The sequence below is a fragment of the Theobroma umbraticum genome, unplaced genomic scaffold, assembly GCF_002168275.2.
Source record: "Theobroma umbraticum cultivar Fairchild unplaced genomic scaffold, ASM216827v3 scaffold_130.0, whole genome shotgun sequence".
NCBI classification, from domain to species: Eukaryota; Viridiplantae; Streptophyta; class Magnoliopsida; order Malvales; family Malvaceae; genus Theobroma; species Theobroma umbraticum.
Window position 1 is genome coordinate 251774 of NW_018397264.1, and position 11209 is coordinate 262982.

Consider the following 11209-nt stretch of genomic DNA (forward strand, 5'->3'; position numbering starts at 1 on the left):
TGCATGACCTGTCAGTCTCTATCCTTTCGAGTGAATTTCTTCGATTGTGGAACTTTTATTTGGTTCCTGCCCTCTCTATTGAAGCTAGGATTAGACATCTCTATGGGCTTATTGTGCTGTGACTTATCTCGATTTATGTCTTGCGGTCTTTGTGTTAGCATTTTATGATTAAGACTAATGTGTCTTATTGTCATCCAAATCACTTATTTGCGTTATCTCTGTTGGCATATTTAGCCTAGTGTTGATTGGCGTAACATTAATCTTGATGTGTTATTCGTTTGTGAGTGTATCAATGTTAACCTAAGTGTTATTGTGGCGTGAGGCACCTTGCCTACCCTGAGTCTCCTTGGACCTAGGCGCTTGGCGTGAGTCAGACGAGGTTCGGTCCGCTCTGATACCACTTGTCACGGGGTCATTACCCTCTCTCCCATAAATGAGCTTATAGGGGTGTGCAGCACACCTGCTTATAAAGAACCCAGGACCTCCCGTTTTTGTTCGATGTGGAATAGAGGCACTTTCCTCGTGACACTCTAACTTGTCACGGGGTCATTACTCTTTTCCCCATAAACGCGTTTATAGGGGTGTGCAACACACCCGCTTATAATGGGCCCAGGACCTCCCGTTCCTGTCCGATGTGGGATAGAAGTACTTTCCTCGTGACACTTTCTCCCACTCGATTTCGGCAACGTCCTTGTTGCCATCAGCCACCCTGCCTACCCTGAGTCCTCTTGGGCCGGGGTGCTTGGCGTGAGTTAGATGAGGTTCGGTCCACTCTGATATCACTTGTCACGGGGTCATTACCCTCTTTACCATAAACGCGCTTATAGGAGTGTGTAGCACACCCGTTTATAAGGAACTCAAGACCACCCGTTCCTGTCCGATGTGGGATAGAGGCACTTTTCTCGTGACACACTGCCCATGTGAATGCTTATCTCCCAGAAATTAGGATTGTTTACTTGCCGGATCAGCCAACTGTCCCAATTAGGGGTTAGTAAATAGATGGATTGGGCAGTTACACTAAATGAATGAAACATTCTCATAAAGTTGATCAAAATTGATTAAACATCAAACCGATTAAATATAAAATTAATTTGGTTAATTTGATTTTAAATCAATAGATCAAAATTTTAATTTTTTTTACAAATTATAATATTAAAACATATAAATTTCATTCATAATTATAAAATATATAAATTATGTATAAATTAAATGTATGTATATATAATATTTTATTTTATTATATATATAAAATTAATGACACAACTTATATTTTATAATATTTTAATTTTTATATCAAAGTTTGTATAAATAATAACCAATTATAAATAATATATTATAAAAATTAAAATGATAACTAATAAAATTATTAAGTGTAAACATATAAATAAAGTCTATTATAAGTTACAGTATGTTTATATATAAATTAACTATATAAAAAAATAAAATTAATGACACAATTTATATGTTATAATGTTTTATATTAAAGTTCGTATAAATAATAACTAATTATAAATAATATGTTATAAAAACTAAGATGATAATTAATAAAATTATTAAGTGTAATAATATAAATTAAGTTTATTATAAGTTATAGTAATGTTTATATATAAATTAAATATATATATAATTTTAATACAATTATATATATATTTATGATATTTTATATTATGAAACATTATTAAGGTGCAATAATTATAATATGTTAATATGTAAGATATTTACTATCATATATTATAATATTAATATATATAAGTTATATCATTTAAGCAATATAACTTATAGTTCCATATTAATACATATTTATAAATAAATATATAAATAATTAAAATTAAATTGCTATGATTATGATTTGTATATATATATATATATAATAAACTAATATATTTTAAGTATATTATTATTTGAGTTTATTATTAATTCTTTTTAATATATATAAAAAATTAGTTTTATTTTTTGGGTGGATTGGTCTAAAATTTTTAAAATTAATAACCAATCAATAACTCATTTCAACAAAACATTTTAAATCAATTGATCCAATAGACCAATTAGATCGAACCATTTTATCCAAATTTTATTTGATTTGAGTAGGTAAGTGGTCTGATTTGGTTTTACTTACTCTCAGTCCCAACCATGGCATTCCATCTTTGCTTCTTGTGTTAAGATTGAATAGGTAAATGACAAGCAATTATTAAACAATTTGATCGAGAATTGAACTAGTAGTGTTATCAGATTTTGGTTTAATCTATTGGTTCATTCCTATTTTTTTTAAAAAAATAGCATTAAATGTTTATTAAATATGATGAGAAAATATTCAAAAATATATTTGACTAAATGATTAGACTTTTATTAAAATTTAAGAGAAAACGGGTTCAAATCTTTGCTCGTTTAAGAAAATTTAAAAACAAAAAGTGAGAAATTTTAAGAAAAAACCCGTTCAAAAAGTCAACCAAAATCCATACAATTTTCTAATAACTTGGTCGGATGTTCTCAACATTAATGACTTGCCAACTCATAAGTTTTTTATATATTAATTGAAGGTATAATATCTAAACCTATCTCCAAATTGTTTAAAAATTTTCAAATAAATTTTTATATTTTTATTGCATTTAATCAAATTTTTGTTTTTTTATTTTGAGTGAAATAAGTTTTTATATTTTTATTTTTAAGTCAAATGAATCCTCATAATGAATAATTAACTTTGTCAAAATATTATTTATCATTATATTTAGCGTGGCATTAACGTATCATGTTAACATATTATAGTTGATGATTATATAACATATTGACATATCATAATTGATTACTATGTGAATAACATAATCACCCGAAACTTTTTACCTTCTACATCAACTTCATGTTAGTGCTATGTGGATATAAAATAGCAAGTGATATTTTGAATAATGATAATTAGTCAATCATTAGTTATAAGAGTTTATTTGATCTAAAATAAAAATACAAAAATTTGATTGAATGTAATTAAAGAATAAAGGTCTATTTGAATTTCCTTGAATAATTTAGAAGTTTATTTGAGCATTAGGCCTTAATTAAATGTGAGATTATATAAATGCCAAGTCTAAAATTGTACTCTAACCGATTTAAGACTTTGCTATTAGAGAAATAGTTTTTTATTAGCGTCAGAAGCCAAACTTAATAATGGTTAGTAAAACTTGAATTGGATAAAATGACTCGCTCAAACTCAACTTGATTTAATTAGAACATAATATCTAAAAAAATCTTTAAAATTATTTAAAAAAATTTAAATAAATCTTTATACTTTTATTACATTAAACTTTGTTAATTTTATATCATATGACATTGATATAACATGAACATAATACTAACGTGATATGTTAACACATTATAATGGATAATGACATAACATCTTAATATGATATGATGATATAGTTATATCATATTTTTTACTTTTCGATCAACGCAACGTTAGCACTACATAAATATAAAAATTAATTTATAAAAATTTATTTAATCCAAAATAAAAGATATAAAAATTTGATTGAATGTAATAATAATAAAATTTATTTAAATTTTCTTAAATAATTAATTTTTAAAAAATATTATGTCTTTAATTAATGACTTGAACTGGAATAAATCAGACTTAATAAATTGAATTGCCACTTCTAAAGGAAGTTATCAAATATATTATTGATAAAAATATCAAAATCTCTTGAAATTTGATGGAAATTATACACCCATGGGAAGAAGTGAGAAGCGTGGTGGGAGATGGGGATGGAGGGAATGATAATGTTACAGTGAAAGGTAGTTTTGGTGGGCCGTCGCCATGGAAGGGAATAAATTAAAACGATAACCTTTTTGGGAATTTGCCAAAAGGTTTGGACTGGACGGAAAAACGACGGGCCTTGAATTGTTTTTTGTTAGGGCTTTAGGTTTAAGTTACGTTAACCCTTTTCCCTCTTCACTCTATATAAATGAACTCTTACTCTTTCGTCTTCACCTAACTTGTCCCAGTGCATCCCTCCCTCTGCAAATATCATAATAATTCCTTCTCTTTTAGGTACATTTCTCATATCCTCTCTCTATATGTTGCTCTTTTGTATTTTTTAACAGTAAAAGTGAAGAACGTTGCCTGAATCATATCAGGTCTAACTCACAAAGCCTTTGGTTTGTGGATCTCATGTTTTTTATTGCATTATAGACATGTTGATAAATAAAATGTTTTCTAAAAGGAAAGAATCCATGCAGGTTTAGATTAAGGCTTTGTGGAGTTGAGTTTGAGGAATCAAATTTTATCGAATCTAAGTAAGTGGATCGATCGATCAGATGGCGTCCCTGGCTCGGTATCGGTTCTCGATGCTAACGAGGCAATTCCCTAACATGGGTGAGAGCCGCCGTTTCAAATCACAATCAGTAGATGTTGTTTCAGTCCCTCAAAACCAATCAATCCGCTTTCTGAACACCAAGATTTCCAATCCCAAACTTCAAATTCCATGTGCTGGAGGAGGAGGCGATGCAGACGGTGGGATCGGTAGGAGCGGAGGAGGCGGCGGAGGAGGTAGAGGAGATGACCAGTCCAATTCGAATTCCAACGACAATTCATGGCAGGGTGTTGGCATTCTGGGTCTTTTCCTAAGCGGCTGGAGAGATAGGGTTGCAGCAGATCCCCAGTTTCCATTCAAGGTTATAATGGAAGAGTTAGTGGGAGTCAGTGCTTGTGTTCTTGGGGACATGGCTTCTCGTCCTAACTTTGGTCTTAACGAGCTTGATTTCGTTTTCTCAACTCTCATTGTGGGTTCCATATTGAATTTCACTCTCATGTATCTCTTGGCACCAACAGCCTCCGCTGCTTCTTCAAGTCTCCCTGCCATCTTTGCAAATTGCCCACAAAGTCATATGTTCGAACCGGGCGCTTATACATTCATGAACCGTTTAGGGACTTTTGTCTTCAAAGGGACTGTGTTTGCTGCTGTTGGATTCGCTGCAGGCCTTGTTGGAACCGCAATCTCTAATGGGTTGATCAAGATGAGGAAGAAAATGGATCCCAGCTTCGAAACACCCAACAAGGCTCCTCCTACCTTGTTGAATGCTCTCACCTGGGCTATTCACATGGGTGTTAGCAGCAATTTGAGGTACCAAACCTTGAATGGGATAGAGTTTCTGTTGGCGAAGGGAGTCCCCCCGTTGGTATTTAAGTCATCAGTGGTGGTTCTGAGATGCTTAAATAACATACTTGGAGGAATGTCATTCGTAATATTGGCAAGGATGACAGGATCACAGAGTGTTGAAGCGAAGCCAGCGATGGTTGAGGTTGGATCTGTTGCCGAGAAGGAGAAGTTGGTGGTCGAAGGTGACAACTTGGACACCAATCAGTCAACTTTCAAGTGATTTCAAACTCTTTTTTAAAAAAAAAAAAAAGAAAAAAGAAAAAACCTCTGGGCAGTTTTAAGTTTTAGGCATTTTGTCCGCCCGTGTCCGTAGCTTGGATGTAACATGTGATCATAATTAATACTTGGAATAAGATCCAGTGTATCCGGGTTTGATGCCATAATCGTTCTTCGTGGGTGGGTTGAGATACAGCCCCTAGATTGTCTTTCCGTTGCTATTTCTCGTCATTTTCAAAGTTATAAAGCTGCTTTACCTCAACGAGGTAGAGGTTACCATCTCCTTGTTTTTGACAGCCTTTGACCTGTTGCAAAAACTGCTCCGCGGTGCTTAGCAGCAGTCAGTGGCTTTTTGGCTCTGTTATTACAAACAGCCCTAGCATTGCCCGTGGACAGTCGTGAGGTTGTTTGGATCGACGGGTGGCCCTGAAAAGTCACGTTATGATCATTCAACTGTCTTTTTTCCTCCTTCGCTGAATGGTTTCCTGACCGGATTTGAATAAAGATTAGTTATAAGTTTTATCTATTATATCATTTTTTAAAAAAGAAAAATGAAAGAAGAAAACTGTTCAAAGGGAACTTTTCTATTCACCACTGCGAGAATCGATGAACAATCTGACATGAACTCTGTCTCAATGTAAACATTCTTAGTCAGAACTAAGGTCTCATGTGATTTAAAATCCAAGGGAAGCCCAACGAGCATTCCCAATCCCTGCCTTATCCGTTAAAAATGTGTAGTAAGACGAAAAACTAGTGTACAATAGAAACCCCCATCTTCTCATGTTGAACTGTAAATCCCACTGAGGCCTTCGTTCATATCTTTTCTTCTCGAGATTCTGTTCCACAAATCAACAAGTAAACACTTCTGCAATATGTCATACTTGAGCATTGTTAAAAGCACTATGGTGCTTGAGCACAATCATCTTATCTTACAGCCTCTGGAGCAGAATTGCAGTAGGGTGTGTGCAAGCAGACTAACTTGGTGCATGTTAAACACACAGTAGCAAAACCAACTCCTACTGCAAGCCCACAACTGCTTTTCCGCATATCCAACCTCATTGCTCTTTGAACTATTCTAACAAAGCATGGGAGCAATCCTCCACATGCCAAAACCATCACATGGTCAAGACCGCTGTAGTCAATCCCTGCCAATATTGCTGCGATTGCAGATATTGGGCCTACAAAGCCAATAAGAGCAGCTGCTGCAAGAGAGCCATGCCAACTGTCAGTAGCTCCAAAGATGCAGCTGGCCACTGCCGCACCACGAGGAAGCCCATGGAGGGAGACAGGAAGGACCATGTGTCGACCAAGTCCATAAGCTTTTGGTGCAGCCACTCCTAGCGCAAGCCCCTCAGCCAGAGCATGGAAAGCCACGGCTCCACATGCTAAAAAAGACTGAAGTGTGAGAACACTCACAGGAAATCCTGTTACTGAGGGTAGGTTATTTGAAGAAGCTCTTTTGTTACACACAATCTTCAAAATACTAGAGCTTGAAACGTGGACAAATGCAGCGCCTACAATAAGAAGCGACATAAGCGGGAAGAATCCCATCTTTAAAGACAGAAGTAGTTGCAGTGGCCGCCAGGCACCAAGGATGAAGGCAATGCCAGATGCAGCACCCATGAGAAGGGCATGTTGAAGGCGGAAAGCAAGAGCAAATGCAACAAGTACAAGGCCTCCCAGCAAAGGTCCAAGACCAAAAAGTAACGAAACAAAGAAGCCAGAAGCATCCTCAGAACTGAATATTTGATAAAAAATATAATTAGTTAGTGAGGAGACAAAATGAAATCACAATAAACTAGTTAAGAGTAGGGTTGGCATTTAAAACAAAAAGATGGACAAGATTGCATTAGGGGCAACAAGCCCGCACATCAAGCCTAATACAAGCTACATGATCAGGCATCCATATGAATCAACTTAAATTGTCATATCACACTAAAAAACCACGGCCATGCCATCAGAGAATTATACAAAATGGAAAATAGGCTCTAAAAGCACAAAAAAGTATAATATTGTTAAAAGAGTTTTCAAATCATCAGTAATATTCAGAAGATTAAACTCCAGCAAGATGCAGGATAGTTAATAGCAAGGAAACCTAAAGTAGTTGCATTACTCATGCAATAATGTTATATCAGGCCACACACTCTTCTCAACAAACTATTTTTCAAACAACTCACTTGTAGTCATGACTGAAGTTCTGGAACAGAGTGCTTAGAGCTTCCATAAATGCTACTGAAATTGTAGCTGCTGATGCCACTGGAGTCGGAGAAGCCTCCTATTAAGAGAAGGGTCTAACAGGATTAGTCTCTTCCTATTTACAATTTTCTATTTAAATAAAAGTGGTTTTAGCCTTTTAAGCTTTGCACAAGAGAGAAACTGAAGACGATGGCAGTTGTAGCTATTCATTAGCACAGCTTGGGAAGTTCTTTATAGTGTTCTTGACAGGATACAAAGCAAAATAGAACAAAAGGTCTTGAAAGATTATTGCAGGCATGAATCCTCATCCTTGAAGATCCAAAAATATATTTTAAGTGCAATAAGTGAAGTCACCTTAAATGCGTCAGGGAGAACCTCAGCAACGACCATCCAGATCATACATCCAGCGGCAAAACCAGTACAAAAGGGAAGGAATTTATTAAATGCATCGGCACATATAAAAGAAGGAACTGCTACAATGGGCTGCAAAAAAAAAAAAAAAAATGATAAGCGAATAAACAACTATTTGAGGAAGTAGAAATTGTACTCAAATAGGAACAAAACTTTAATTGATTTACCCTCTCATAAATCTGATCCTTAATATTTTGATTTTTATTCTTTCTTTTGCTAATTTCAACAGATGACACCATCACATTGTAAGATCAATCAAGCATGCACTTGACAGTTTGTAAAAATGGTTTCGATCACCTAGATAAAGAAGTGGTTCTTCACTCAACGTCTGTTGAAAGTGGATCCTCCATTTAAAATACTTACCATGCTCTTTATTTTAAACAACCTTCCTACTTCACCATTGCTTCTTTTACTTTTCTTTCTAAACCAGATCTTGAAAGTTCTAAGTTAGAACTGCTTTCCTTTGATATGGATAGATACTTTCAAAGCCTGACAAACAGCACTAAATGATTAGATACCTGGGGTAAGGATGTAATTACACTCCATAGCATTGCGTTCTGTGGAGAAACACCCCTTGACGCAAGCACCATGCTTACAGCCAATCCCTCTGGTATGTTGTGTACAGCTATCGCCAAAGTAACCAAAAGGCCTTGAGTAAAACCCTTTGAGCCAGCAAAGGAAACTCCAACACCAGAGCCCTCCCCAAATGAATGGAGGGTCATAATTCCAATGACAAGAACAATTTTAGTTGCTTCTGCTCCTTTTATGTCCAGCATACTTACATCACCATATTGTTCAAGAAACTGAAACCCAGAAATGATGGGAAACATAATAAGATGTTAACATTACCTACAAATACAAAGACACACCACAAGAATACAAGTTAAAGAGAGAGCATTGTATATGACATGCAAAATCAGCAGCCTTAAAGTCTCTGCAGAAGCATTACTGATCCTCTTCCGTGATAAGTGAGAAAAAATGGAAAACCCTTTTTCATTTGCAAGGTCTGGAATAGAACCTTGACATCATAACATGTTTGAAGTATGTCTATAGGCATTGAAGGTGGGGCAAGAAAAGCGGCCCTTTATGAGAACCTAGGTATATCAGAATTCAGGTTTATTCAGACATCATATTAGTTTATTTAAGGAAAATAAATTAGCATGGCTATTGGTCGAAAAGGAAAATAAATTAGCATGCCTATTTGGTCAAAAATATAAAGATGAGATGAAAATAGTGGATAGTGGAAGAAAGCAGAGAAGCAGCCAACGGTTCCACAATGGCATTAGATCAAACTTAATAACAGAAATTAGAGACAGTGATCACCTTCTTACAAAGCAAGATAAAAATGCCACCTGCTAAAATCCCAATCACAACCCAACTTCCAGCACCATGTTCCTGCCCTTCCTGTATGAGATCAAAACTTGCAGCCAACATGACCCCAGCAGCCATTCCATTGCATATCCCAGCCCACTGAGGATCGAGCTCCACAAAGAAAAAAGGAACTGCACCTAAACCAGTTGCTGCAGCCATTGCTAATGTAAACAGTGCAACTGTGGACACAGAAACTCTGTTGTAACTACCCTTCCAGTCAACCATTGCATTGTCGTTCTCTTCAAAATTTATGACCTTCTCTGTACCTGTGCCATCGATAACATTGTTTCCCACATTTTTGTGGGGAGCTTTTATTCTTTGTGAAATTTCATTTTGACCATCTGCTGTAATGCATTCAAGGAAGACCACGAGGAAGAACAAAAAGAGAAACAGATGCTTGAATCTAAACTGCATTGTCTTTATCATCCCCACAAATCTATCACCAATAATGAAAGTTATTAATCAAATGGAATTCCCCTGCTCGGAATCCAGAAAAGTCAGAAATCAGAAGTAGGAAGCCGATCCTGCAGTATGCTTGGAAACGCGCCTGCGCAACATATGCTGCGATTAAAAAGCAGAATTTTCGTGAAAAGCCAAGTTTTGTCAACGAAATGACTCAACATGACCTGGAAGGGCCATTGAGGCTTTGACAACAAGAACAATCGGAAGTAAACTACGAAAAACAACTGGAACAAAAATCCTCCAGAGCTATAGTCCAATACATTTGAGACTAAAATGAAAATTAGATGATCCTAAAGAAACAGTACATTGTCATCTGAAACAATCAACCTGATCATCATTTCAACTTAGCAGAAACTTCCCAAGATAAGAAAATCCCGACAAAAATCGAAAACCCTAATTGATAAGATGAGTAATCAAGACCCTAACATGAACCAAGATGTATCCTTAAGAATCCCCACTTCCCCAATTCAAACGAAAAACTTCTTTTTTTTCCTCTCTCTTTCTCTCGAACAGTCCTGTAAACCTTAAACGAAAGGGAGTGAAACAAATTGAATGGTGGAAAAAGAAAGCCCTGAATTTTGCGATCAGGGACAGATTTTCAAAATTAATAATTTGATTGAAGAATTAAAAAAGAAAAAGAAAACCGAAATCAGATTAAAAAAAACTCCCCAAAAAAACGAAACGTACCTGCAGGACAAGAGCGCTTCCAAACAAAAAACCGAGCTTCCCCGATTTCTTTTTTTTTTTATTTAAATTTCTTACAGGAAGAAGAGACAATTAGGTTCCAAAAGAATAAACCCTACTGTGATCACATAAATCAATTTTTTACTTGTTTCATTTGTGCTAAAATAGTCAAAAAAAGAAATGGTCGAATAATTGAACACAATAAAAACAAATACAAGTAGTGCGTAATTTCTTTTCCAAAAGGAAACACACAAAATGTTATGTCAGACTCTCAGAACGCTGTTTTCCGCCGCTGATACCCAAAACCACCAGCTTGAGCCAATACGCTTCCTTTTTTTTTTGTTTTTAATTATTTTATTTTATTTATCAGTCCTCCTGTAAACAAAAATAAAGATAAATGGATAATGACGTCATAAAACCGCTTGACCTGAGAGACTGCGAAACCGGAAACTAATGTTGGTGAAAACCAGCTTCCAAAGCATTTGACCCGTTTGAATTAAGTTTTTTTAATTACTAATTGTCATAATTAATTTCTAATAATTTAATAGGTAAAAATAAAAGGTAAAGAGCAATAAGCAATAAGAATCTTGTCTTGTGTTTTAATTAAATTCTAATCATTTAATCCTTAAAAAAAAAAGGTAAAAAATCAAAATCAATTGTCTAAGTGATTTAGGATTCAAATCCTGTCATATACGAATTTAATTTAATTTTATATTAATTTGTATAAT

The 11209-nt window shown here is 35.0% G+C and overlaps 2 protein-coding genes across 5 annotated transcripts; one reads left to right on the forward strand and one right to left on the reverse strand.

The window, feature by feature from the left end:
* Positions 1-3932: 3932 nt before the first annotated feature.
* LOC110421139 (alphavirus core family protein (DUF3411)) lies at positions 3933-5524 on the forward strand. Of its 2 annotated transcripts, none has more exons than XM_021434631.2 (2): positions 3933-4033; positions 4222-5524. In XM_021434631.2, exon 2 carries the CDS (start codon positions 4300-4302, stop codon positions 5359-5361), a length of 1062 nt encoding a protein of 353 aa, XP_021290306.1. In that variant the 5' UTR covers positions 3933-4033; positions 4222-4299; the 3' UTR covers positions 5362-5524. The 2 variants fall into 2 exon arrangements, with proteins under 2 accessions (XP_021290306.1, XP_021290307.1); XM_021434632.2 differs by having other exon boundaries at positions 3981-4119.
* On the reverse strand, positions 5385-10813 carry LOC110421138 (ZIP metal ion transporter family). 3 transcript variants are annotated; one of them, XR_002445625.1, is made up of 7 exons: positions 10485-10813; positions 9288-9896; positions 8483-8767; positions 7908-8036; positions 7535-7632; positions 5950-7095; positions 5385-5842 (listed from the first exon to the last, which is right to left on the reverse strand). XR_002445625.1 is itself a non-coding variant. In XM_021434630.1 (6 exons), the coding sequence occupies exons 2-6, from the start codon at positions 9759-9761 to the stop codon at positions 6282-6284; spliced, it is 1800 nt and encodes a 599-aa protein (XP_021290305.1). In that variant the 5' UTR covers positions 9762-9882; positions 10485-10813; the 3' UTR covers positions 5385-6281. The 3 variants fall into 3 exon arrangements, 2 of the variants coding, with proteins under 2 accessions (XP_021290305.1, XP_021290304.1); XM_021434630.1 differs by having other exon boundaries at positions 5385-7095; positions 9288-9882; XM_021434629.1 differs by having other exon boundaries at positions 5385-7095.
* Positions 10814-11209: the final 396 nt, after the last annotated feature.